Source organism: Podarcis erhardii (genome assembly GCF_964252035.2).
Source record: "Podarcis erhardii genome assembly, chromosome: 3".
Lineage (NCBI taxonomy): Eukaryota > Metazoa > Chordata > Lepidosauria > Squamata > Lacertidae > Podarcis > Podarcis erhardii.
The window spans coordinates 78,123,606-78,151,453 of NC_138507.1; the positions used below are offsets into that span (position 1 = coordinate 78,123,606).

Consider the following 27,848-nt stretch of genomic DNA (forward strand, 5'->3'; position numbering starts at 1 on the left):
ATGGACAGAGGGAGAAGACTGGGAAGAGGAGGTGTCAGAAACTGAAGGGGTAACGGCTTAGTGAGCTGGGAGAGTTTGTGGCAGAAGTCCTGAATAGGAGGCAGAAGCTGAAGAAGGAGAGTGGGATGGGGGAGGCTAAGAGGCAGAGATGAGTCCAGTTGGTGAAGAGGCACAGACCGCTGCTGTAATCAGAACCAGAAGAGGCATGAAAAGGGTGCAGAAAAGTTTGGCTGCACACAGGCACAGTCTCTGATTGCTTAGACAAAGCTCTGGTGAGGAGGTGGGGACTTTCAGTCTCGGCAACTTATGTTCATGGAGGAAGACTACCAGGAATGGGTTGCTCTGCTCATTAGGCATGACACTCAACCAAGTCTGTGGAGGTTGTGTTTTGATAATAAAGAGTTAACTCCATCTCTGAACTGTGTAATTAGGTAAAGGGACCCCTGACCATTAGGTCCAGTCGTGGCCAACTCTGGGGTTGCAGCGCTCATCTCGCTTTATTGGCCGAGGGAGCTGGCGTACAGCTTCCGGGTCATGTGGCCAGCAGGACTAAGCCGCTTCTGGCGAACCAGAGCAGCGCACGGAAATGCCGTTTACCTTTCCGCTGGAGTGGTACCTACTTATCTACTTGCACTTTGACATGCGTTCGAACTGCTAGGTTGGCAGGAGCAGGGACCGAACAATGGGAGCTCACCCCGTCACGGGGATTCGAACCGTCAACCTTCTGATCGGCAAGTCCTAGGCTCTGTGGTTTAACCCACAGCGCCACCCGCGTCCCTGTGTGATTACTGACCGGCGAATTCCTGTGATGGATGCTATGGGCATGGCTTAAATTTGGTATAGTGCTTTGACAACAATGGAAAATTATGAAGCAGCCAAGGTCCCCCCCCCCATGTCCATACATCTGTTAGTTGAACAATAATGAAATGTATGATGTATAAAAGGGAAGACATTTAAAGGTACCTGTCAGGGGCTCAGGAGCAGAGGCACAGGGAAGATGGGAAATGGAGAGCGAGGGCGAGGAATCAGAGGGCAGTGTAGGAGGAGACAGTGGTCCGAGGGATTCCATAAGCCTCTCCAGCGAATCGGAAGATTCACAGAAGGGAGCGCCAGTGGCCAGGGGTAGGGGGGTCCCAAGGGGAACGCCCCAGGAGCAAGGGGGGAGCAGGGACTCCCAGAGTAGTAGTTGGAGATCAGGACCAGCTTCCCCACCAGAGCAGAGTGGGGGGGAAGGGTCCCAGGCATCGGGACCAGTACTTCCCCCACCAGGGAGAGAAGACGAGGCAGAGCTGACCACGCCTTCCTCGGAGAGTCGTACAACGGAGGGGAGGTCAGATCCGGCCAGTGTCACGGAAGAGGGAAGCAGTGATAGAAGCAGTGTAACGGTTAGGAGAAAGGTCACTGGGTTGGCGCGAGAAGCAAGTTCAAATGTACAGGAGCGCGGGACAGCAGAGAGTGAGGATTGGGAACCGGGTCCTAAAGCACGCCGGAGGCAAGGGGAGGAGCTAAGCGACTCAGCGTCGGAAGAGTCCAGGAAGGGCAATGCCCCAGAGGGCAGGAGGACCCAGAGGAGGAGAGAGCAGCGCAGAAGGTGGAGCAGGGCTAGGATCTTAAACTGGTGCGGAAGGGGAAGTGATTCAGATAGGACTTCGCCGATCTAGAGTCTAGACGTAGGGTTGCACGCTCTGGCTTTAAAATGGAAACTATACTTCAATAAAGACTTTTGTACATAATATCAGCCTGGCGTTGGTCCTCTGTGAGCTGGGACCTAGAGGCAGCCCTGACAGTACCCAACAAAAATGTCTGCAGTGCCCAACAGTTAAGCGAAAATATGTTTATCAATACCTGATTGACCAAAGGCATCATCAATGTTTCTGCTCTCTCTTTGCTCACAAAATGATGGGAATCAAAGAGGAAGATTTTGTGGAGACAATCAAGGATGAACTGTAGCAATAAACAGCTCTTTTCAGTGTTGTTCTCAGAGTCAAAGAAAGCTTCCTCTGCATCTGCAAAAAATAACAAGAAACCGAAATGAGGCACCATTGGCATTGCTTAACTACCAAAGTAACGCTTGCAGTGGCTACAATTTACACAAGCCTCATTAGGAGAACATCACATGACATTAGCTGTATGGGCAGGCCAAGGTTAAAACTGCTAATTTATTCACTATATAGATATAAGCAACATCCAGCCTCTGATGACTGGTTATGGCAAAACTATTGTGACCCGCAGTGCGTGATACAGTGTGCCAGTGTTGTAGCTAGTATTTAGAAAAAGCACACTTCTCAGGTTGCCATGGGACAGGAGACATCTACTTAGAGGGACTTTACCCTCTGATTCAACCATGGCAGGTAGATACGATTTTAATGTGCTTTCCCTCTTCTTTCTGCCTTTGCTCAAAGCAGATGTGGTCTTCTCTTGAGCATAAACATTACTTTCGAAAATGCACGTGTTTCTAGTGCTTAAGGCTAGCTTTAGAGAGCAAGACAAAATAAAAAAATTCCTTCCAGTAGCACCTTAAAGACCAACTGAGTTAGTTCTAGGTATGAGCTTTCGTGTGCATGCACACTTCTTCAGATACACTGAAACAGAAGTCACCGGACCTTTCTATATAGTGAGAAGGTGGGGAGGGGTATTACTCAGAAGGGTGGTGGGAATGGGTGATTGGCAGATAGCTGCGATGAGCCTGTTGACGACTCTTAACGACTGCAATAGGTCTAACAGGAAAAAGCAAGGGGTGAGAAGGTGAAAAATGGCTTTGTCATGTATGACAAAGCCATTTTTCACCTTCTCACCCCTTGCTTTTTCCTGTTAGACCTATTGCAGTCGTTAAGAGTCGTCAACAGGCTCATCGCAGCTATCTGCCAATCACCCATTCCCACCACCCTTCTGAGTAATACCCCTCCCCACCTTCTCACTATATAGAAAGGTCCGGTGACTTCTGTTTCAGTGTATCTGAAGAAGTGTGCATGCACACGAAAGCTCATACCTAGAACTAACTCAGTTGGTCTTTAAGGTGCTACTGGAAGGAATTTTTTTATTTTGTTTTGACCATGGCAGACCAACACGGCTACCTATCTGTATTTAGAGAGCAAGGTCTCCTAAAGACTCAGTAGGTTGGGGAATGGCCAGAAAATGAATATTATTTCAATTCTCCATAGCTTCCTATCCGTCCCTACAGATCCTAGTCCTAAGTACAGTGGTACCTCGCAAGACGAATGCCTCGTAAGACAAAAAACTCGCAAGACGAAAGAGTTTTTTGTTTTTTGAGTTGCTTCGCAAGACGAATTTCCCTATGGGCTTGCTTTGCAAGACGAAAATGTCTTGCAAGTTTGTTTCCTTTTTCTTAAAACCGTTAATCCTATGGGAATCCGTGCTTCGCAAGACGAAAAATTCGCAAGACGAAAAAACTCGCAGAACGAATTAATTTCGTCTTGCGAGGCACCATTGTAATATCTTTCTAGACTATTTGGCAATATCTCGTGAGTTTCATTCCAGTGATATATATGAAAATTACGACAAGGTGATTAAAATAATAGACGTGGCATTGCCAAATACAAGGCCAATCATCTAACATTTGCATAGCTTTTGTAATTCCTGTGATGTATTCTGCTTCAATAATTTTGACTTTCCAGGCTGAGAAATCCTGGTTTTTGACTTGCAAAAAACTACTGAGTGTGAGTGCAGCAAAAAGAAAAAAAGAAAAAAGAGAGAGAAATACAAAAACTAATTAAAATGAGCGGTATTTTATTTACTGCATTCCAGAGTGTCTTCTTCCTACCTGTTTGGGAAGTATTGATCTGGTTCAGTGTGTCAGCAAATGGCTTCACTAAATGGCCAGCAAAGAGAGTGAAGAGTCCTTTTAGCTGCTCAGCAATGCAATCTGCCAGTCGGCAGAAAGTCAGCTGCCTCTCCCGAGAGGCACCCTCCGTTTTGGCCCAGTCAAAGAGCTGAAACAGAGAGAGGAATTTTAGTCTCTGTATAATAATAAAAATAATAATAGCCTGGGCGGCTTATAAATGGCTAAGACAGAAATAGGACAGAACACCCACCTTGAAGAAGAATGGTCTAAAAGACATTTCAGAAAGCTTCATAACCATGCTGATTAAGCACTTAATAATATGAGCCTCCGTCTTCCCAATGTTCTCCAGGTCATCCTAGATGAAAACCGACAGTACCAATCAACACTACAATACTCAATTAATAGTCTATTGGTGAGATACAACGTAGTGAGTGTGGGCTACCAATCATGCAACAGGGCTTATCTTTTCTCTGCTCCCCACCCCCTCCGCACCTCCCCAAAATTACCAAATCTTTACCAGAGAGTTGTGACCATCTCTAAAAATGGAGAATCAGTGGATGCAATCCTGCACACAGTTTGGCTTCTTAAATTAGTTAGTTACTCAGACTGGGTGCAAAACTGTGGCCAGAGCAATAAAAAAAATAAGCTGAATACATCATGTACCGTATTTTTCGCTCTATAACACGCACCTGACCATAACACGCACATCGTTTTTAGAGGAGGAAAACAAGGGAAAAAAACATTCTGAATGAAACAGTGGATGTATCATTTTTGTGCTTCATGCTGTGGCCACAGACATGTGATCTGATGGTGAATTTGGGGTGACCCAATGCAAAAATCCTGAGAATCCCTGTGGATCCATGTTTTGTAACCACATTTTTGCACCATTGCAGCCCCAGGCAACAGTGGGTGCGTGATTTTTGGGGGGCAGGCTGTAGCCATGGACATGCTATGTGCTCTGATGGTGAATTTGGGCTGACCCAATGCAAAGATCCTGAGGATCCATGTAGATCCATGCTTTTTAACCACATTTTAAGTGGGGAGGAAAGGAAAAACACAGAACGGACAAGGAGCACGAGAGGGGTGTGCAGAGAAGCAGCTGGCTAAGAATGCAGGATAGGGGTATAACGGGAGGGAGGAAAGGAAGGCAAAAGTTTTCCCTCACCTACCCACCCAAGCCAGCCAGCGCGCGCGCTCTCTCTAACTCTCTCCCTCCTGCATGTTTTCAGCAGCACGGAGCACAGAGACGACACTCTGCTTTCCCCTCAGCTTGCCTGGAGGGGAGGGGCTTTCCCTGCTCTTTGTTCCGTTTGAGCAAACACAGCAAGGAAACAGAGGTGAGTGGGCAGTAAGACCCTGAGGCAGAATGCAGGAAAGCAACCGCTTCCTCTTTTCAGGTTTCCCTTCTCCGAGACGCGCGATTTGATTTTTGCCTGTTTTTTTTTTGCCTCCCCTCGCGCCATTTGGCTCCAGGGACCACACATTCGCTCAATAACACGCACAGACATTTCCCCTTCCATTTTAGGAGAAAAAATCTGCGTGTTATAGAAGGAAAAATACGGTAATGGGCAATTATTATACTTCTGTATGTTCCCCAAAGACTTTCCATACTCCACCTGAGAATGCTCAGCTCTGAAGTCCAAGGCCTTCAAGAAAAACGCTGTTAGCTCAGACTGATGGGCAGCAAGCGAGTCTTTTTCTAGAATTACGATATGCTCCTTCAGAATATCCATAAGTGCACCTAGATTGTTCTAGAAAACAAAACCAAGTATACGATAGACATATATTTAAATCGGGACAAAACCTATTTCCTAAGATAATAGAAATAAACAAACATGGAAAAGGCATTTTCTTTCCGGAACATGGTTTCATCAGTATAGGAGCATTCAGTACGAAAATGTTGGAACCAGAGGCTTCTTAGGTGACTAGCAATTATGAAATGTTTGCCCTTATTTAAGATAATGGTGGTCCACCTGCTTTCATAGTCCTTTAAGTTGGCATTTAAAAACAACAACCAGGAACCACTTGCCAAATATGAGAGTGTGTTAGAGCACAAGTGAAATATACAAATTACAGCTAGAGCCTCTGGAAAGTAAAACCAGATCTTTGCAGATAGAATCCCCCCCCCCCTTAAACGTAAAGTCACTTGGTTTCAAAACTGCACTATAAAACAGTTTTTTGGTTTAATATAAAATATGTCTACGTTTGTAAGTTTTGTGTTGTGAACTGCCCAGAGATCTACGGATGAAGGGGCGTACAAATTTAATAAATCATCATCATCATCATCATCATCTGCTTAAGTGAAGAAGCAGAACACATCTAACCTTAGAAACAATTGCAATTTCATCATAACATTTCGTAACTGCTGGCAAAAGGACTCTCGGTGGAAGTGTCGTTGCCAGGGTGTTTTTCAGAGATGTCACACGTAGATTAACAGGAGATGAAGGGCCCATTTCAACGGCAATTCTTTCCAAACGGACCACCTAAAAGGCAGCAAATGTGCAGATCTAATTAGCTGCCAGAGAAGCAGCACAGATGATGTTGCTTGAACAGTTCGTAATTCCTCATAAACTGAAGAAAGACATAAGACCCACCTGCAGCAAAATATCCTGGAGATATGGACTGAGAAAGCATGGCAAGGTTTCTACAACCTTCAATAGAGCCGTCACTGAGCTAAGCAAGTAAATTTCACTGGCAACCAACTCCTTTTTGTGTTTTAGTATTTTCACCAATGCTGGCATTAGCCTGTAAGTAACATACAGAGAAGATTAATTCACTCATTTCCAAACAGGTTGCTCGCCTGAATTTTTTTTTACAATCTTTCTACAGTTTTCAACTCAAATATATTTCTCCACAGGCTGTTTTAAAAGCAGTTATTCAACTTTGGGTTCCCAGATGGTGACAGACTTATAAGTTGCCATGTAGTTACTAAATTTTCTCCCCAAGTCAAATTGTGCTTCAGTCATCCCTATCTGTCATTATTCTCAGCTTTTAAGCTCAAGTATCTGCAATATGAGCATAAAATTCCATGGCGTGCCTTGCAGGGCTCCTTCAAATATTAATGAAACAATGGACATAATATGCTTTGAATATTCTAAAGTCCTATATAAACACTAGATGCATTATTTACTGTACAAGTTCAAAGTGCTACCTTGGTAGGTGAGGTATGGCCTGTGCTTTAAGCACACAGGTGACCTCAGCTGCGCAGAGCAAAGCACTCCCTGCAACGTTTCTTTCTTTCCTTTCCGAAGAAATCACGTCGATGGCGGTTTTCAGCACAGGCACAAATGGCTCGTGCCTTTCTGGGCCGAAACACTTGCACAGCAGCTTCAGGCTGAACAACGCCGTCTGCCTGTTGATGGCCTGCTCTGGCTCCCCGCTGGCCTCACTCGTATCATGCCGCACAACTGCGAGGAGATGGGGAACCAATTCTAACAGCAACTCAACCTGAGAAACAGAATTAGGCAGGCAAATCAATATTGACTAGGATTTCAGTGCCAAGTAAGGCATCATTGCTCCAAAGGCACAAATAAAGGGTGGACTGGCAATGTAAACATCCCATTTTTCAAAGCCGAACACAAAGTCACGCTATGCATAAACGTATTTTCTTTCCCTTACAAGGCCTGTGAAATGCTTTTCTAAGAATCCTTGACCCTCTTCCCCTTTGTGCCATTTTTAAAAGCACATGGGGTAGGGAAGGGATTTGGTTATTTGAGACAGCAAATTCTCACGGTAAGTGGGAAAAGAATCAGTGAGAAGAATGGGGGTTACTTGTGATTGCTGCCACTGTGTGCGTTGTTGCAGCTTATTGTTCAAGAGGTCCATGGCTTTACGTCTCACAGAAGGCAGCGGGTTGGCCATCAGGCCTTGGATGATGGGGATGAAGGTTTCTGTTGGCATCAAGGCATTGACCTGGAAAGAAAGTAGCAGTGAAATGTACCATGCCATAAAAAGGGAAGTTCCCACAGGTGTCAGGACTGCTTTCATTATGGAAAAAAACTAGGAAAAACAGGGTTCCTCCTTACTTTTTAAGTGTTGCAGCACCAACCCCCTGAGATCAACAGACAGATGAATCAGATAGGCACGCAGTGTGATGATGTTTGCTTGGTTTGCATGACAGCTCACATCAGCATCACTGTCAACCAAAGAAACTTACCTTATCCAGTACATCATAGGACTTATTGAGCAGAGCCCTCCAGAATTTTGCTGTTTGTGTGTCGGCATTTTTTTCCACTGATTGTGCCACAGCATTGATGTAGCAAAGAACTTCTTCCAACAATCTGGATAAACAACAACAGTGACCACCATGAGCAAATGCAATCTCTTCATTTGGAGGAAGGAAATTCAGCTGGGGCTTTTGCTGTTTCAGCTCCCCTTATAGGAGAAAGGCAACAGAACTGAATTATGGTGGTTAATTGTATATACAATGAAAACCAAAGGACAATCTCAGCATTTTTTTTTAAGCTTCCAGTCCTTCGTGGCCAAAGAGAAAAAGTTGAACACCATGCTAACAGTTTTTTAAAACATACTCATTACACAACATTAAAAATAAAATTTCCATATTTATTCTTCTCCTAACTGTGGCACAAGATTCATTCCATGTTCCATTACCCAACAAACTATAGTTTCAGGTCATTTAGTAGATGCATTATCACAGTCAAAAACTCACTTAAGAGTTGCCTACTTTTATACATCTGTGGTTATATTTGCACCCAAAGGGAAAACAAAATGTACCTTTGCTCAAAGACCTTTAACTCCTCAGTGTCTTCACATTCAACCACCTAGGTGATAAAGAAGGGAGGAAAATTATCAACATGCTAGTGGAAATAAAACAGATCTGCTGCACAAGCCATTATAATGAGGTTCACTTTGAGCTATTTCACAATATAAAATCAGAGGGGAAGACCACTGGGCCAGAATCAATGAATAAGTCCTGCTAGCAGAAACCTGTGCAAGGATGTCTCCTCTCTGCACGCTCCCCAAATTGGTCAGGGTGTGTGTCGGCAGAACCTTCAGACAGCTTGTGGGGGGGGGAGAAGGGGGATTGTTCCATCTAGCACGCTGAAATGCAATGGAACAACTGCCATAGTGCTACATTGAATTCTTCCCCAGTGTATGTGCCTTGCTTGGGTTCCTGACCTCCCTTCCCAAGACACCCAGCCAGAAACCCCATTATTATAGTTTTCTGTTTATGTAAGCAGTCCTTAGGTGAAGGTAAAGGGACCCCTGACCATTAGGTCCAGTCGTGGCCGACTCTGGGGTTGCGGCGCTCATCTCGCTCTATGGGCCGAGGGAGCCGGTGTACAGCTTCCGGGTCATGTGGCCAGCATGACTAAGCCGCTTTTGGCAAACCAGAGCAGCGCAAGGAAACGCCGTTTACCTTCCCACCGGAGCGGTACCTATTTATCTACTTGCACTTTGATGTGCTTTCGAACTGCTAGGTTGGCAGTCCTTGTTTACAGCCAAGTAAGGCATAACTACTGAATTTATTTTGTGCATAATGTCCAAGATACACTTCCAGTTCCTACCAGCAAACACTGAATTTGAAGCTGCAGTCAAGAGGGGGAAAACATTTCTGTGAGTTTCACAGAAAATGATCTTGATTACATGCAAATCCACAACTGGAAAAGGAACCACAGAAAGCCCTTCGAAAGATCTGCGTGCCTTACCATTTTCACAAAACTGTGCGAAGCCAGGAGCTGTGACATGAAGGAGATGGACAGGAATTTGAAGTGCCTCAGCTGTTTGCCAGAGTGAGACTCCACATCAAAGAGCTCTGTTTCCTGCCTCTGTGGTTTTTTCTTGGGGAGCCTCGATTTCTTTTGCCCAGGGTCCTCTGTAAAAGTATCAGGCAAATAGCATTGATTTTCCAAAGCAAGAAAATGAGTTTTAACATCCCTATAAATTCTAGATTAAAAGATCTCACTAGGAGGCAGGGCATAGAGTCTTACATTTTTTTTTGGGGGGGGGAGATGCACAACTTGAAAAGCTGTTTTGTAATATGAATTAATTCTGAAAATTGAGGTACGCATGTTTTATTTGCTTAACTCTTATCTGGGTGCACACTGGGACGGTGAGGGCTCTTTGTAAAGTACAGGATGGCAGCGGCAGTGTGAGCAGACAGGGCTTTGGATGTGGTGGACAACAGAGTCAATCTCACCACTCCATAGGATTGCGCTGTGCATTTATGATTATGAACAGTATCAGTAGGTATACTTGCACCTGGTTTCAATCTAATGGTTCTGCCCAACTGGATTGTATTTAGGCAAGAGGCATGGAAGGCTCCCCCCCCCTGCAATTACCTTCTTTGTTCTCTGGCAGCTTTGTTAAATAGCCCAGGACTTTCATCAAGCTCTGTAACTGTTGGATTACGCTAAATTCACAGCATACGGAAATCCAGAATTCCGTATCAGTCTCCAAAACAGCGTCCTGTATAAGTAAGAAGATTTTGGGTATGAGACGATTAGTAAGGGAGAAACTTGCATTATTTCAAGAAGGAATTAGCCACACACACCACATTTTCACTAAAAAACCCGCACAGTATATACGACACAAAAACATAACCCTTCTACAATAATCATGTCAGCAAAAGCATCAATAGCATATCAACAAAACTTGCTGATACAGTGGTGCCCCGCAAGACGAACGCCTCGCAAGACCGAAAACCCGCTAGACGAAAGGGTTTTCCGTTTTTGGAGGCGCTTCGCTAAACGAATTTCTCTATGGGGTTGCTTCGCAAGACAAAAAAATCTTGCGAGTTCCCGCATTTCCCCCCCGCTTTTTTCCGCCCTTTCCCTAGGCGCTAAGCCGCTTATCAGCTGTTCCGCTGATAAGCCGCTTCTCAGCTGATCGCTAAAAGCCGCTAGACCGCTAATAGCGCTAATCCGCTAAGCTGTCAATGGGCTTGCTTCGCAAGACGAAAAAACCGCTAGACGAAGAGAATCGCGGAACGGATTAATTTCGTCTTGCGAGGCACCACTGTAATTTTTCCCCTAGGTTCTGAAGGCCTTTTCTGAAGAGCAGAATTACACAATGCCTAAAAGAAATCAGGGCTGACCTGCTGCCAGATTTTTACTGGCAAGGAGTTCCACAGGGAAGAGACTGTCACACTAAAGGCTCGGCACAAGGGGCCACCAGTACCGCCCCTTCAGATGATCAAGCTTTTAAACAAAGAATGCGCAACAGAAGACACCTCTTACCTTCTCCCCATTGGCTACTGCAGCCACAGATTTTGTCACATGCTGTTCGAACAACAACACGAGAAGAATCCAGAGAAACCGCTCCCCTCCCAAAGTGCTTATCAGCTGTTCTAGGATTGGGAGGCGCCGATGCTCAGGCACGTGAGGCAAAGCATCCACAAACACGCGGATTATTTTAACCACCACCCCTTCCACATTCCCTGGAGTTTCTGAAGAACCGCCATCCTCCTCGGCCTACAAAGGAAACATTTAAAGAATTAACATGTTGTACGTACAAACTGCAACCTGAACAGCATTTTGCTGTAGGCCATAGAAAAACCAGGCCTCCCCAAACACAAAGGAAAACCCCAAGTTGCAATTGCAGCAGGAATACTTCAATATATGATCATGTTCAAAAAGACTTGGAGTAGGGGTTATTCATTTTAAAAAGGCATCAGTGCGCTTGTGTGTGCTAATGGTGAGTCCTGGAGGCAAGAAGCCAGTAGGAGAAGGGAAGTCCAAGACTCGAGAGAACAGTATAACTTGTTGAATACTCATGTGCACTTGATTGTACGGGCGCAGCCAACTTGGTCTTGCCCTCCAGATCAGTTGGACTACAATTCCCATCATCCCTGACCACTCACAACACCCAGAGGGCACCACATTGACTCCCCCTAATGTTTATCTTGCACTGGGAAAATACAGAACCTTCAGAGAGGACTTGCAGGGCATAAGGCTCAGTACAATTTCAAGCCAGAAGATGGTTTTCTAGTAAGAGTTATTTTTTGAGTTCCACTTTTGCAAGATATTTGGATTAGGTTAGACTAGGTAGCCACTTAAAGACAAAGAGTGAACCACTGGAAAGAAAGTTCTAATATGAACACTGCAATGTATTGTTTTCCTGAAGTTAATTGCCCTGTGATACTTAACCACCACTATCCTTTTTATCAAGAATAAGCTACCCTCTGGCTGCACAGTTCCTCCATTTTTGTACCATGTACAATAACTGTACCATGTAAAATTTTATTCTGGATTGACTACCATAGAAAACTTAAACACTAAAAGTACATTCAGCACCATTTGTTTTTACTGTTTCTATTGAAAATGGGTTGGGGGGGTTCTTTATCAAGTATGGAAAACTGCACTAAATAATTTTTAATGGAAAGTTCACCATCAAGGTATTTCTTAAGGTATTTCAGTGACCCATTCCCAGATTTGAATTCGCTCACCTGTATCAGAGCAGGAATAACCATCTTCACTGTCTTATTAATCACTTGGAAACTGTAAGCATCATCCAGTCGCATGACATTTGCCCCCATGAAGGTGAAAATGGGCATGATGTTGTGTAACACTTTACTCTGGAGAAGAGAAATCAGTCACTCACACAACACATTAGAATTTGTCCCCCCCCCCCCAAGTATTCAATCCTACAATGCACTTTTGTGGGAATCTTAGGTGAGAGAGACACGCAGTGGAAGTTGCTCCCGGTACCAGTCACCACATGAAAGGAGAGAAAGGTTCAGATAGTTTACTGTTGCAGAAGATAAGGCTAAGTAAACCAGTTATGGATGTAGCCATATACAGTTTGTGGGCTTTCACAGATGCAGATACAAGTACAAGGTATCAGTTGCTCCAGACAAACCCCAGCAACTCAAGACATAACAAGAAACAGACTCCAACTCACAACAACAAACACTACTGAGTTGACATACATTAATCACAGATATAGTCAGGGCACTAGGCTATTTACTATAGCAACTAGACCAACTGACCTTGCACCTGCAATTAGCTCATCCATGGGGTGATTTATACTCATGAAGGAAATTAACCCCTTCTCATGATAAGTTACTCCTTCCTTTCTACTGAAAAATTAAGTGAGCAGTTCCAAATGGCTTTATGAGAACTGGCCATCTTTTCCTACATTTGCACAACCCATCACAGCAAGACAGTGAACCTATCTTGGCAGCAAAAGTCTCTGCATTTCTTTTCTAAAAAAACACCAAAGGTGCTTCTGGGTAAACACAGAAATATGTGGGCCCTCCCATCTACCAATACAAGGCTTGCTGAGTTTCTTGCTGCTGTGAGAGGACAGCATTTCTTATGAAGCAGAAGAAAGCAAAAGTAGCTCTTCAACACTGCATTGTTAGGAGGCAAGTGCCATTCAGAACAGAGAAGTGATAAGTCTGTATCCAGAAACAAAAACAATGGTTCTGGGAGAATTCAGGGATTGATGGAGTACGGGGTAGAGGAGAGTGAGGTTTGGGGAGGTCAGAGTGGTCCAAAGAAGGCTGTGACAATGACATCAGATTTGAAGGAGGCAACTTGAAAAGCAAAAATGGGAAGCTGTTTCAAGCGTAGGAATGGCTCAGGAAAGAGATCAGATTTAGAATCAATGCACAAAGGAACACCAGAAGACCATCTTAAAAAAAAAAAAAAGGAGTGAAGGGTTGAGAGTCTTGCTTCTTCTTAGAAACCAATTTCAGTTCCATTCCCTGATAACAGCCATGAGAAGGAGGAGGAAAAAGGCAGAGCCTGTACTCACAGGAAACATCCCTGCAGCTGCACCCAGCAAGAGCAAAGCATGGTGATGGGTCTGAGGCATCTCTGAAACCCGGATGCACTGGACTACCAGCTCGACATTGAACTTCTCTTCATCAAGGATACCTCGAAAAGCAAAGCAAAGACTGAAAGCACAGCCAGGCTTAATTCAATATTAGAAACAAGCCTTGTTATATTCACATGCCAATACATGCTGTTTTCATACTAACCACCTTTTTATTTTGATTTTTTTTAAAGGCATAAGTGTATATAAAGCCTGGGGCAAGCTTTCATACATGGGATCCAAAACTAAACATCTTTTTTTCTTTACCTGCTTTTATCCTGGTACCATCTGGGGACAGTTTCTGGCAAATGTTCAACAGGCCACCAAGTACTAGCTGCTTTGTGTATTCCAGATTTTCATGTTCTGCAGAAGGTTCCAGGCATCTGGTAATTCAGAAAGACAGTTAAAAAGCAATGCTGGAGAAAAACAGTCTTCATAGGGTAGCGATCAGAAGGTGGCTATTTGGCAACCGCTGAGTCACCAGGTACATATATACTGGTTTGGGACACATCCATGACAGAGGGCGGGGTAGAGAATCTCCATCAGGTCCCTTTATGTTTCTGACCAGTCTCCACAGGGGGGTGGCATGTGGGGATGCTCTGGTGCTATGAGGCCCTCACATGTAAGGGCTGGATGGTCCCCCATTATGGTTCTGCCACCCTCTAAAGTAAAACATCATTACCTAGCCAGCAGGCTGAAGAGAGTAGGTATCAGTGCTTGTGGGTGTTTGAGCTTCTTCTTGTGTTGCAGCAATTCTAGGATAAGCGTGACTCTGTGCCAGTTCATACTGCTTTCTTCTTGTCCACATTCCTGGTCCTGAACTTTTCTGAAGGATGGAGAAAAAGAAGAGATTTAATTCCATTTATAGAAGCTTATCCCATCAATTCTAAAAGAAACTGTTTCTCTGAATAAAAACCCATATAAAATACAATAATGGTCTATGAAGAACTAGCACACCAAAGTGAAACTTCTTTGTAATCGAGACGGGACTGGATGCCTGCATGATACAAAAGTGTTCACAGCATCTAAAAATTGTTAATCGGTCCTATTAGGTTGGGGACACTAGAGTGAAGGTTCTGCCCAGATTCCCATCATTTATCACCTTACTAAATGAATCTTAAGTGAGCAATGTCAATAATCTCAAAAAGTAGATGGGTCACAAATGGAAAGAAAGGCAACTGGACAATATTGCCGGTTAAATGTTACTTGATTCTCAAACAGAATGCGTTCTGGAAGTCCATTTGACTTCCAAAACGTTTGGAAACCAAAGCGTGGCTTCCGATTCGCTGCATAAATATCCCTGGATATATGTGCGATTTTTCAGTTTTAGGACTGTCCGACTTGCATGGAGTTAGCATCAGCTGCTTTGATGGGGCTATTTGGATAGGAGAGGCAAGACACAGAGCAGCCTCAGAATCAATGCAAGGACCACCTCAATGAGTAGAATTTCCATCAATCTTGGCCCAATGTCCTCAATCCTGCTGAGATTTGGGAGCCACCTACTGCCTGTTTCCAGAAACAAGAGAAGACATTTTTGTTCCGATGGGCTTTCCTTGCTAGATAAATGGATCCTTGCCATTAGTGTCTATTTTGTTTTAGTTTAGCTGTTTTTTGCTGCTTTTACTGCACATTGCCTTGAGATAACTGTGTAGAAGGTGATTAATAAATTATTCTTAATATTAATCATGTTAATTCATGAATGCACACAGATTTGCAAATGGCTTTTTCGTGTTCTGTTGCCTTGTACCTCTGCTGCTGCATCTTCTGCCTTCTTGTCTGGTGAACAGTAGCCACAGTCTTAGTTTTCGGTAAAGGTTCCAATTCCACACTAACTTGCTCAGCATCAACTGAAATCTAAACATTATACAAGGAAGAAATATGTGGGTGATTTTATAGAGACATGGTATCCCTTCATCACATACCCAACAGAACACAAAGTACAGTGGCATCCACTGGACTCACACTTACAGCTTTAGAATAATGTTCTCCTGTAAGACTTTGCATTTTGGGGAAGCGAGGCAGGGAGGAAGGCACTTGTTATAGAGGTGGGGAATATATTTTTATGTTCTTTTTGAAAATTAGTTAAAAGCATGTTTTTTTAAAAAAAGGAAAAAAGATTTGCTCTTTGAGCACAACTCAAAGCCAACCAAAGAACTCCTTTGTTAAATACATTTATATTTATTTGCTTTGAAAGGAGAAACTGTTATGAAAAACTTCCCTGCAATATTATTTTTTGCTTTACAATGACACGTATGCACACACTCAAACATGCAAGACTGTTTCTGGACTATTGTTCTAATAACTGTTCCATGCTTTTAATCTCATAATTTAGCACTCATGCATTAGTTAGTTTTCATGGAGCACCAAGTTGAGAGCAACGCAATATGCGATTTATACAATGTAAACACAATCATCCTATCATGACTGTATATAGACTAATTCCAAATAGCAAGAGGATACTCTCATCATCCCAAGAGATTAAGACCACCTTACCCCTTTAAAAACACTGCTTATTGTCTGTGCACAAAGTGGATTCTTGCAATTTAGCAGTAAATCAAACAAAACTCCCAATATCTTTTGTTGAACCTTCCCATCTGGCAATGCGGCAAAGAATGGTTTTGTTATCTAGAAATGACAAAAAGAGAATAATTTGTGTAAAAACATTCCTTTGTATTCATTTTGCTCACATCCTGAAAGAAAAGGATCGGTGCTATTCCCGCTTTACAGATGTGGGTACCTTTTGTTGGTAAATGGGGGCGGGTGAAGAGGAACTTTCCCGTTTTCAAAGGTTCAATATACTGAATTCCACCGGGAAGAACTACAGGGACTCTCAATCGCCCCCTTTCTCACCTGCCCAAGAGCTCTAATCTGGAAAGTCAATCCTTTGTAGACTTCCTGTGAGACGTGCAGAGCTTTGATGAACAAGTCCAGACAGCGCTGATTTGTGCAAAGGAGGGCAGCCGAATGCTCATTGTACTTCCCAAGGATGAGATGCAGAAGAAGAGCTTCATCTTTTAACATCCCCTCCGATCCCTTAAGAGCTTTCTCCAACAACCGATCCAGAACAGGCAGCAGGTAAGAAAGCACCACCTGAAAGCAGAAAAGGTGTTCAAGATCAACTCTTTCTTTAACAAGCATTCAGAAATATATATTTTACATTCAAAGGGCATAGAGTCATGCAACAGAAGTACCCGAAAGGGAAATATTCAAAACATTTATGGGTCACCAATCCTTTTGGGTCCATGGAAACATCTTCAAAATGAAGAAACTGCCATGGACACATTTTCACCCACCCCACTTAACTTATTATATTGGCTATAAAAGAATGTTTCTTTCAAGGCTTATTTCAGCAGGTGGAGGGGACCCTATGGGCATAAGAGGAGTCTCTGAGTTCACATATGGGTCCAGGGGTGCCATGCTGGTGACCCCAGATGTAGACTCCTAAGAGAAAAGTTCAGAAGAGGGTCAAGGTTGGTTGATCCCAAAGGAGTTACACATGTGTTATTCCCTTGCTACATATGCTTCAGTTTGGCATATTTGGCAAACTGATGGAAAAATTAGAAGCACACGCACAGAGCCAAATTTCCATACTTTTTGGATTTTAATTTGCAATGTAAAGGGCACCTCCAAAGGAACATCACAGTTTACCACACAGTGATTTGAGGTAGTAATACAGCAGTTGCAGGAAAAGACAGAACAAATCTTAGTCCCCCCCCCCCATATTTCTACATCTTAGTTTAGAATGCAAAATTTGCATTTACAGTCAAATCCTGGTTGTTGAATGCAATCCGTTCCGGAAGTCTGTTCAGCTCCCAAAACGTTCGACAACTGAGATGCAGCTTCCAATTGGTTGCAAGAGCTTCCTGCACTCAAGCGGAAGCCGTGTTGGACATTCGGTTCCCGAAAAACATTCGAAAACTGGAGCATTTACTTCTGGGTTTTCGGCGAAAATGGAGCCATTTGGGAACCAAGGTTTGACTGTAGCTGAAATGTGCACATCTAAATTGGCTTTGTGGAACAAAATAATCTAAGGCATGCTTTAGTTTAGGAACAGCAAGGTCCCACTCCACGACAAAATGCTTCCAGATGGGCAAGCACATTTTCGAAAGCTTGACATAATGCGGTCCACACACCTGGCCGTTGACTTCATGAAGAATTTTCATCAGGTTCCTTGCGACGTATGAAGGACATTTGGTAGTTTGCACACACTTAAGTAATGCTTCCAGTGCTCCAGACAACTTCTGCTGCTGCGTCTTTTGCTTGTGTTGAGTTTGTTGTACTTCAAACAAATTATGAAGACACTAAATTATAAAACAAAAGGGGAGGAAGGCATTCAGGAACTATTCAGCACAATAACTGTATAATCATTATCATCCAACACAGTTCTGAGTAGTCTGGACACCACCCCCTTGCCCCAAATTGGAATGTTTGAGATCGGGAAACACTTTTCCCAAGACCCCTTCACCATCAGATGCTACTGAGCAGATGGAATGCTGATAGAGAAGTATATTGTTGTAGCTGACAATGCTGCCACAGAGTAAGACTGCAAATGGGCTCACACCAGCGTTCAGTGAGCCATTACGTGTTTTCTGCCATCTGCACCCTAGATGCCTACTTCGCCATTTCATCATCCTCTGTTCCTCAGGATACCAGTGAGCTGATCTGGGTCAGCAACTAGATGGAGCTCATTGGGGGCTCAGAGACCAGTGCCTCTGTAGGAATGCTGGATAAAAGCATTAAACTCCCCAATGAGAAAGTCAGACACTACCCACATTACTTGGACAATCAAATCTTAGCTTAATAAGCTGAGACATGTACCATCTTTATGAACCCTCAGTGCAATCCCTTTACTCCCACTTTACTCCTCCCTTCATGTGAGGAAGTGAGGAAGCTCCTGTTAACCATTGTTTCCACTTCTTAAGCACAAAGTGGAAGCCAACTTTAAACCATCACTTCTTAGTCTAGCTGTTTGAAAGCCAATAACTATACTTTCCTATTTTGGATGCAACTGTCACCTATGGCTAGCTGCAGCTTCCTGGCTTGACTCTCATAGCAGAAGCAAGAGGCCCAAAGGTGGATGCAAAAAACCTCACACGTCTCATCTTATTTGATCATTCAAATGTGGCTACTGTCATCTATAACCTTCTCTAACCAACTCAGGAAAAAGGATGGCTTTAGAGAGGAAGTTGGGTGGTGCCTCCTAGTCAAACCCTTGTCCGAGGTTTTCTTGAAAAACTTGTCTCCTGAAGATGGCAATATCATCCAGTGCCAGAATCACTGGGAGACAAACAAGTATGGTGAATGTCTGATTCAAAACAGGTAACACAGTATTTTGCCACCGAGACTTACCTGGTTTATGTAATTTTGGTCAGATATTATCTCCTCAGCTTTCTGCACTAAATTATGAATGATTTGATGAAATACAGATTCTTTTACTCCACTTAAAGAATGAAGGCAGTTTACAGCAGCTCTTCGTACTTCTCTCACAGGACTTCCCAAATTGATCAGCAAAGCTATGACCACTGGAAAGGGAGAAAAGGAAACAGTTTAAAAAAATGATGGTTAACAATTGTTAAAACAACAACAACAACAACTTGCTAACAAACTTTCCATGAGAAATCTCATTTATCTAGCCAATTGCTGCATTTCAGAAACATTCTACCCCCATCTTTCTGTGAGCAACCTGATGAACAGTTGTAAATAAATAGGCAAGTAACACAAGGGTGTTGCCTTTGTTCAGGATTTTAGAGTCAGCACATTTACTGAATTAAGTGCACAGGCTAGGTTTGCATGAAGGTCCTTGCAGATAATTGTCCTCCACAGACTAATTTACATCTCCTTGTCAATGCCCACCTTCTAGGTTCCCTCTGTTTCTATGTGCCATGTTTGTCCCCCTAAATCACCCACCTAACAGGGGAGGAAGTCTTGCAAAATATGACAAAAAGACCAGTGCGCAGTACCTGGGGAATCTGCTGATGTCAGTTGTCTTTTCCTCTGCACAGACTGCGATGCAAGCATGGCTTGCCCGATGTACAAAGCCCGAGTCTGTTGCACGGCATCCATCACAATGTTCAGTTGATTTGATAGGTTGTAACTGTACGTCCATAAGACTGAGAGGAATCTGAATTCACGATCTGGATTTTTCAAATGTACCTTCAAATTAAAAAAGGAAAGTCCTGAATGTGCACAGGTGTGTGTGTGCACACACAGAAACCCATCAGTCGTTTGTTGCTTTCTTCTGGTTTTGACCAGGCAAACACCTACATTTCATTTTACTGGAACTAACTTACAGTAAAACTTCGACCAAATGAGCATTTTAAATAAATGTATTAAAAGTGCATGAATTAGATTAAAACCAGGAAAAAGTTCTAAGATATATGGATTTAAATCAGCTGGGAGGGTGTGGGTGGTGGAGGAAGGGACAAGGTACCTGAAACAGAAGTTTCATCATTGCACGAAAATGATCAGCATAGATTCCCTCACTAGCTCCACAGACCAGAATGTCAAAGAGCTCCAACAGCAGGTGTAAGTAGTTTTTGCTCGCTTCACTTAAAGTTTCAGGGTTCCACCACAACTCTGTATGAATGCACAGAAAAAGGGAACAAAGACTGATCAGAACAGAACAAGGCTTTCTGCAGGCCACAAATCTAGCACTGGTCACCATTCCACAATCCACATTCTTTAGAAAACGATGTGCAGTGATGCAATGAGCATAGCAATTACAACAGGACTTTTTTAAAAGTATCATTTTACAACCGAAAAGTCACCTTTCAAACAGGAATCTGGAGGCAGCAGGCCTTGAATAAAGCTTCTGAGCCAAACGATGAGCAAGACAGAATCTTCTACATCCACAGCTTCTCCAGCATTTAACTTTTGTATATATGTTGTTAATGCCTCTAAGAGCAGGTCATTGTGAGATGTGAAATCACAGAGAAATGCCTGAAAATGAAAACACCGCTCTTTATATGTAGCGGTTCTCCCTCTGCCTTCATTATTTTTTTTAAAGAGCAATGAATACCACAAACACCTGTCTTTAAATTCAGAAGCCCCAAATGAATGTTGCTATTCAAAATAAACCTTGAGTTAATTATCCTAAAACCTTAAGAATGCATGTTTCCAATTCCACTGTGTGCTTCTCTCCCTGAACATGCAAACATCTGACTTTCAGGGAAGGACCTCGGTATGCTCCTCTAGCCTACAATTTCCCCTTCCCCTTTTTGATAGGCATAGGTCTTCCTTCTCACTGCCCAAGGAGCACCTTGCCAAAACCTGGTTGTTTTAGATTAGTTTCAAGCATCGTAACCGTACACCAGTGCAAGTTTAGAGCTGTACTGGAAAGAAAGCAAAAACCACTTCTGACTGAAAGCTGAAGTGATACAGGTAAGTCTTAATGAAGCTGCCTACTACTATGCAACAGATTTTAGTAGTATCTGCCACAGAACAAACATCCCTTCTGTTTCCTGCCTAATTCTCAGTTTCTTTCAGTCAAGCTTACAAACTCAGGAGTCCTCACCTCCGCATGGTAAGTGTCTTCAAATTTTTGTACTTTTCTCCTCAAAAGATAGAAGACCTTCAAAGCCAGTGGCAAACGACACTCTTCTGCTTGCGATCTACTGCAGCAGGACTGGACAAGAACAGAGCTGATAATGTGAGCGGTTATCTTCTGTACCCCTGAATGAGACTCCTCAGCAATACTGATGAGACCTTCCACCTTGAAAGGGAATGAAAACACAGGTAAATTTTCATATATATATATATATATATATATATATACACACACACACACACACACACACACACACACACACACACACACACTTTGTAACATTACAGTGGTACCTCTGGTTACGTACTTAATTTGTTCCAGAGGTCCGTTCTTAACCTGAAACTGTTCTTAACCTGAAGCACCACTTTAGCTAATGGGGCCTCCCGCTGCTGCCGCGCCACTGGAGCACGATTTCTGTTGTCATCCTGAAGCAAAGTTCTTAACCCGAGGTACTATTTCTGAGTTAGCGGAGTCTGTAACCTGAAGCGTATGTAACCCGAGGTACCACTGTAGTTCTTTAGAAAGAAGGTTGGCCAATATCTGCGTTTTGGCTTCTCTGTGTATTTCCCCTATCCACATGCCATATACAGAACCTGGTTTTAACATATAAAATGAGCTACAGATGGGAAGGTGTTTTAAGAGCATAAAGAATAGCCTGCTGGATCAGGCCAGTGTCCCAGCATCCTGTTCTCACAGATGCCTGTGGCAAGCAGGACCTAAACACTCTCCTCTCTTGAGGTTCTCAGCTACTGGTGCTCAGAAATGTTACTGTCTCTGACTACGGACGCAGAGCACAGCCATGATGGCTAGTATCCTTTCCCCTCCATGAATTTGTCTAATTCTCTTTTGAAGTCCTCCAAGTTGGTGGCCATCACTCATATCATTCGTAACCAGTCTCCAGAACATTCTCTCTTCGGTAATTCATGAGGCAAACAGTGATAAGTCTTTAAAGCCCTCTTAAAAAGGTATCTGTTTACACAAGTTTCCCTGGAATGTAACTCTTAATTTTTAACATGTCTTTGTACACTGCTCAATTTTATTTGTGGGATACAACTGGCATTTTGCTTTTTTAAGGAAATGTTACTGAACTTTGTTGGATTTTTGTTGCGTTCATTTTTATAGAAACTGCTTAGAGCTTTTAAAATAGGAGGTGGTATAATTTTTTAAAATAAATAAATGGCCCGAGGGACCATGGGGTGTTGCTGCTGTTCAGAGCAGACCATATCACGGACAATAATTTTGCTCAAGGGAGCTTCGCATATGCTTGTTCTGCATATTTTCTTCAATGTGAGGCTCTGCAAAGTAAGCATTCTGTGTCCATCATTCAATCTGGGTTTCAATAACTACAGTTTGCATCTTCCCAATCTATGAGTTGCTTTATTGTGATAATGCCTGTGATCAAGCATCTTTTATATCTACTGGTCATACAACTTAAATAACAGCTTTTTATTTAAAAGAATATTGTCAATTACAAACATACCATTTGTAAAATGAAGGAAGAATCCTCTGAATTTAGGTTCTCTGACAAGAGGCTGATCAGTTTTGCATTAGATGCACCTATCACATCTTCTGACTTAGAAACTTTAACCACTTTTTTGAAAGCTATTTCACCAAAAAGCAAAAAATAGCATTAATATATCAGACACAACATCAAAAGCAGTATGGTTAAAGACAATGGCAGACTGCCTAAATTCTGCAAAACCTTTGCCTTCAGCATAGTCTTCTTCACTTCATGTTCAAAAATGCAATGCCATTGATGTTTTTCTAAAGTCATATCAACTGTACATTTATCCCTGCCTTTTTTTTTTACTGTAAGAAATGATTCCACGTTGCCAAAGCCTTTCTTCTTTGTATCGTGCACACTTTAAAAATAAAATTTTATATTCCCTGAATGAAGAAAATGCTATTATAAATTTTGTTTGACTATAACCTAAGTTTTTACTGATAAAATGTTTCTGAACAATAAAAAAATAACAAAAACAAAAACATCTTGCTTCTTTTTGAGCCACATTTTTCGGGCATTTTTAAAAGAAAAATGTAAGTTTGTTATCTTGTGAATAATGCTACCAAAAAACCTGTCACTTATTTTAGGAACCCATCTTCTTATTTTTAACAGCTTACCTTCTGGCCAGCCTTTCAGCAAAGGATGTAGGGAGCAAAGACCAGAATCTGCTACACAACGTGCCACTTTCCATTCAGCAGAGTTAGAATCACTGCTGGTTATGACTATAAATGGCAGCGCCTTTAGGACTAATTGGTTTAAGAGCTCTTTATTCTCTTTAAGAATCTCTTCTTTGATTAAAAGGTGTATTGCAGCCTCCAGGATCTTGTACCTAGCACACACATGGAAGGAAGAACAATGGGTACTTTTAGATTACATCTCCAAAATCAAGTTTTGCAACACAGTTCCCCTTCCTAAAATATTTTAATACAAGCATGTTATTTAATATGATGGAAGCTGATGACTGCATTGCTGAAGAGCATCTACTAGCAGAGCTTATTAACACAGGTTTTGTATTGTTTGGGGAAACGTTATGCTCTAAAACACTAATCCCAGTTTCTGGCATTATATGCTTGAAGATATGGAAGATGCTATATATTTAACTCTTCGTTTATTGCTAGGAAACCTGCTACTGCCTCTTTTTGAGTAACTGAATCCTTGGCTTCAATCCAGTGGAAGAAAGGGGGAGGTGATATTTGTCAATTCCCCAGTGCCACCTGCCACACTATTCTGGAGTTTCCCTCTGAAGAAGGTGCTGCAGAGGAAAGGGGGAAATCAGCAAATGCCAGCAGAAGTCTCTGTCAGATGGGAACCACTTAATTCATATTCCTTCAACACACAATGATTCCGGAATAAAGTAAGTAACAATATGCCACTAAATCCGCAAAGTGTATTGTATAACCTGATCTCCAGACAAGAAATTAAACAAAACTTGTAAAATAACTAAAATTCTGAGAAGGTATGAAGAGACCCTTCGCAAAGGCTGCCTTTAAAAAATCCAAAAGGGAACTGTAGAAATGAACACTTACCATTTTTCATCCTTTGAGAGTTCAGCTCTTTCAAAAAGACACAACAGACTGAAGCCAATTTGTTCATCAAAAGTCTTTGAATTAAGCAACCAGGTCTAGAAAAAAGGAACCAGTATTAAAAAAACCACATATGCATGGACAAAAACTAGAAGCAAAATTTGGTCTAAAGCAAAATTTCAGATTTACTAAAAAAAATATTTTCAAGAAGTCCATTTTATATTCACGGGAAACTGCTTTTGAAGAGAAAAACCTAGGGATTTTCTAGATTGCTCTGGGAATATTGTTATTAAACTCCTCTCTTTCAAGGGAGAGAAAAGGAAATCTCTTGAATTTTCATGTTAATTTAGTGGCAAGACAGATCATTGGTCTCCACTAAAACTAAGTGAACAAAGCCATAACATGTTAAGAGGATATCTACACCCACAATCTGGAATAATTATCTAAACACTTTAACTCCTGAGCGTAAGAACTGTCTATGTTCGCTCTCAAATGCATTGTGATAGGACTGCAACCTAAGAATAAGCGATGAAACCGAGAACTATCAAACATACTTTAGTATGATATTTATCTTACTGCATGGCCGATACCTAAAAAAAGAATGCTTTTCCAGAAACGCATGCCATCGTAAGTCAGGCAATCACAAATGATAATAAATACCAAGAATTTCTGGGCCCTTGAAGAGATGAAGGCCTACCTCCAATGTACCAAGAGATGACATAATCACATCTAGATTATCATCCTTAAGTCGTGCTAAAATTGCCTCTTCTATAAAGGAGTCGTCAAAGCCTTCCTGAAAAGAGAGGAAGGGCGAGAAATCATCATACAATTCAATTACATTCAAAAGACGTGTACTAATACTTTTAGTAAAACGCCAATTCCATTTCAGAAGCAGACACAATATTATTTAGATAATTACACATTACTTATGACAGTAAGCTGCAAGACAGATGGTCTATAGATTCACAGTTGTAGAATTCATATGGCAACAGACTGTGTCTAATGACATAATCACAAACTATAATTAGCCAAAGGCTTTTCTGTATTCCCATGATCAGCCTCACAGTGTTGACTGTACATCATGCTCAACACACAATAATCAGAAAGAGTAAGGCATAGTAGAAACTCTGCCCCTCTCCAAAATACCAGGCCCAGGAGGAGTGGGGAGAGAACAGTTGACTGCTGATGTTCAGAGGCTAAAATAGGAAGTAGCTTGCATGTTGTAAAACAGTAACAAAAGAACGAAGAGGTTTGATTAGGGAAGAGCTATAACTCAGTAGTAGAGCATCTACTTTGCATACAGAAGGTCTCAGGTTCATTCCCTGAAATCTTCAGGTATGTCTACAGAAGATGCTGCCTGAAACCTGGGAGGGCTGTTTCTGATCAGCATAGACAATACTGAGCTGGATGGACCAATAGTCTGACACAGCATAAAGCAGTTCTTATGTTCTAATCACCCATCCCAGTAGTTGTTGACAATGATGCGTTGGACCCAGGCTTGCACTCAGAAAAGGAAGGTAGGATGGGAGAATGAATGTCAATGACCCCTCCTTCCTAATGCAGCGCCATGAAGATTTGCTTCAGGGGTTGGGGGATCCTATGGAGCAGTAGGACAGGTGGCCCAGGAGAAAGGGGAGATCAGTGAAAATGGCCTCCCACAGAACTGGAGGTTTTTAAGCAGAAGTTGGCTGGTCAAGGATGATTTAGCTGAGATTCCTGCATTGCAGGGGGTTGGATGAGATGACCCTTCAGGTTATCTACAATTCTATGATTTATTAATTTCCTCAAGCTCCCCTTGCATCACAGCCCCTTCTGTGAAGGAATAGAGCCCTTTTGTTTGTGAAATGGACACTCTGGATCCAATTAAGCCAGTTTCACCTTTTTATTGACATGAAGAAAACAGAGATTTGACTTTCCCCTAATGTTAACAGATGAAATGAAGTCAATGAGGTATAAATACTGGGAATTTACCTTTGGTTACTGTAAAGGTACATTTTTCTGTTGCCACCGGCACACTGCTTGCTAAATCAGTTCAGATCTTAATTTTTAAAGTGCAACAAAAGGGGAAAAAAAACAAAAACCCAAAAGGCAAACAAACCTTTGATGCTTGAATGATTTCTTTCAATTGCTGAACAGCCAGTACTCTGACCGCTGGCTGCGGATGATTCAGGCTAAGCAACAGAGACGTATCGGAATCTTCTAGAAACTAGGGATACAAATGAAGATTACTTGAGCTGCAATCCTGTACCCACTTAACAACAAGTAAGGCCCACTGAACTCAATGGGATCTATTTCTATGTAGACATACAAAGGATTGAGTGGTTACTGTGTTAGCAATGTACCGTATTTTTCGCTCTATAACACGCACCTGACCATAACACGCACGTAGTTTTTAGAGGAGGAAAACAAGAAAAAAATATTCGAAATGAAACAGTGGATGTATGATTTTTGTGGTTCATGCTGTGGCCACAGACATGTGATCTGACGGTGAGTTTGGGGTAGCCCAATGCAAAAATCCTGAGGATCCATGTGGATCCATGCTTTGTAACCACGTTTTTGCGCCATTGCGGCCCCATGAAACAGTGGGTGCGTGTGTTTTTTGGTGCAAGCTGTAGCCATGGATATGCTATGTGATCTGATGGTGAATTTGGGGTGACCTAGTGCAAAAATCCTGAGGATCCATGTGGATCCGTGCTTTGTAACCACGTTTTAAGTGGGGAGGGAAGGAAAAGAACTCAAGGGACAAGGAGCACATGTGGGGGGTGTGGAGAAGGATGCTGCTGATAATGCAGGAGAGGCTCCTCTCTGGCTTTGCTCCTTTAGAACAAGCAGGCTCTGCGTCTCTCCCTCCTCCCCGGCAAGGAAACCGTGATAGTAACCACTCTGAGACAAATCAAGAAAAATTGCGATCAACACTCTCCCCCAACAAGCGCAGTGAGGTCAAAACACACACACACACAGAGAGAGAACTGGCCCTAAAGTCGCAGGGCGCTGGAAGTTGCAGGGGCGCTGGGGGAGTGAACGGGAAGCAAGAGAAGGAGAAGGAGCCCTCACACACACAGAGACACACAGAGTGTCAATTCTAAAGTCGGAGGGAGAGCGCAGGGGCGCAGGGAGAGCGAAGGGGAAGCAGGAGGAGGAGAAGGAGCCCTCTCTCACACACACACAGACACACAGAGTGTCAATTCTAAAGTTGGAGGGAGAGCGCAGGGGCGCAGGGAGAGCGAAGGGGAAGCAGGAGGAGAAGGAGCCCTCTCTCTCACACACACAGACACACAGAGTGTCAATTCTAAAGTCGGAGGGAGAGTGCAGGGGCGCAGGGAGAACGAAGAGGAAGCAGGAGGAGGAGGAGGAGCCCTCTCTCTCACACACACAGACACACAGAGTGTCAATTCTAAAGTCGGAGGGAGAGCCAGGGAGAGTGAACGGGAAGCAGCAGGAGGAGAACGATAGCTCAAGCACACACACATACAGCCCCTATAGTGGCTAATCCAAAATCGGACAGCAAAAAACTGCAGGCAGGGACAGAGAGCAGGGGGTTGTTTTAAAGCAGCCAACCCCACTCTGCTTCTCTCCCTCCTCCCGGCTAGGCTGGCTGAAAAGCTTTGCTGCACCTTAGCAGCTCAGTGGGGAGGAGAGAGGAACATAGAGGACGGGGTTGTTTTAAACAACCCCGCTCTGCTTCTCTCCCTC

General features: G+C 42.9%; 1 protein-coding gene across 1 annotated transcript in view; it reads right to left on the reverse strand.

Moving 5' to 3' along the window:
- HEATR1 (HEAT repeat containing 1) overlaps positions 1–27,848 on the reverse strand; it is a 40,189-nt gene that overhangs the window by 1,895 nt on the left and 10,446 nt on the right. The window contains exons 12-42 of the mRNA XM_081856403.1: positions 26,254–26,361; positions 24,853–24,948; positions 24,159–24,253; positions 23,250–23,461; positions 22,609–22,730; positions 21,096–21,293; positions 20,350–20,521; positions 20,013–20,158; positions 19,543–19,735; positions 18,932–19,104; positions 17,716–17,883; positions 16,433–16,672; positions 16,076–16,207; positions 15,330–15,436; positions 14,265–14,408; positions 13,850–13,965; positions 13,523–13,644; positions 12,210–12,338; positions 11,002–11,235; positions 10,105–10,231; positions 9,472–9,638; positions 8,537–8,583; positions 7,959–8,082; positions 7,574–7,714; positions 6,954–7,249; positions 6,397–6,547; positions 6,127–6,285; positions 5,419–5,553; positions 4,053–4,157; positions 3,782–3,950; positions 1,846–2,006 (exon numbers count right to left, since the gene is read on the reverse strand). Of these exons, the coding sequence (XP_081712529.1) occupies positions 1,846–2,006; positions 3,782–3,950; positions 4,053–4,157; positions 5,419–5,553; positions 6,127–6,285; positions 6,397–6,547; positions 6,954–7,249; positions 7,574–7,714; positions 7,959–8,082; positions 8,537–8,583; positions 9,472–9,638; positions 10,105–10,231; positions 11,002–11,235; positions 12,210–12,338; positions 13,523–13,644; positions 13,850–13,965; positions 14,265–14,408; positions 15,330–15,436; positions 16,076–16,207; positions 16,433–16,672; positions 17,716–17,883; positions 18,932–19,104; positions 19,543–19,735; positions 20,013–20,158; positions 20,350–20,521; positions 21,096–21,293; positions 22,609–22,730; positions 23,250–23,461; positions 24,159–24,253; positions 24,853–24,948; positions 26,254–26,361 (4,689 nt within the window). The remainder of the gene's footprint in view (positions 1–1,845; positions 2,007–3,781; positions 3,951–4,052; positions 4,158–5,418; positions 5,554–6,126; positions 6,286–6,396; positions 6,548–6,953; positions 7,250–7,573; positions 7,715–7,958; positions 8,083–8,536; positions 8,584–9,471; positions 9,639–10,104; positions 10,232–11,001; positions 11,236–12,209; positions 12,339–13,522; positions 13,645–13,849; positions 13,966–14,264; positions 14,409–15,329; positions 15,437–16,075; positions 16,208–16,432; positions 16,673–17,715; positions 17,884–18,931; positions 19,105–19,542; positions 19,736–20,012; positions 20,159–20,349; positions 20,522–21,095; positions 21,294–22,608; positions 22,731–23,249; positions 23,462–24,158; positions 24,254–24,852; positions 24,949–26,253; positions 26,362–27,848) is intronic.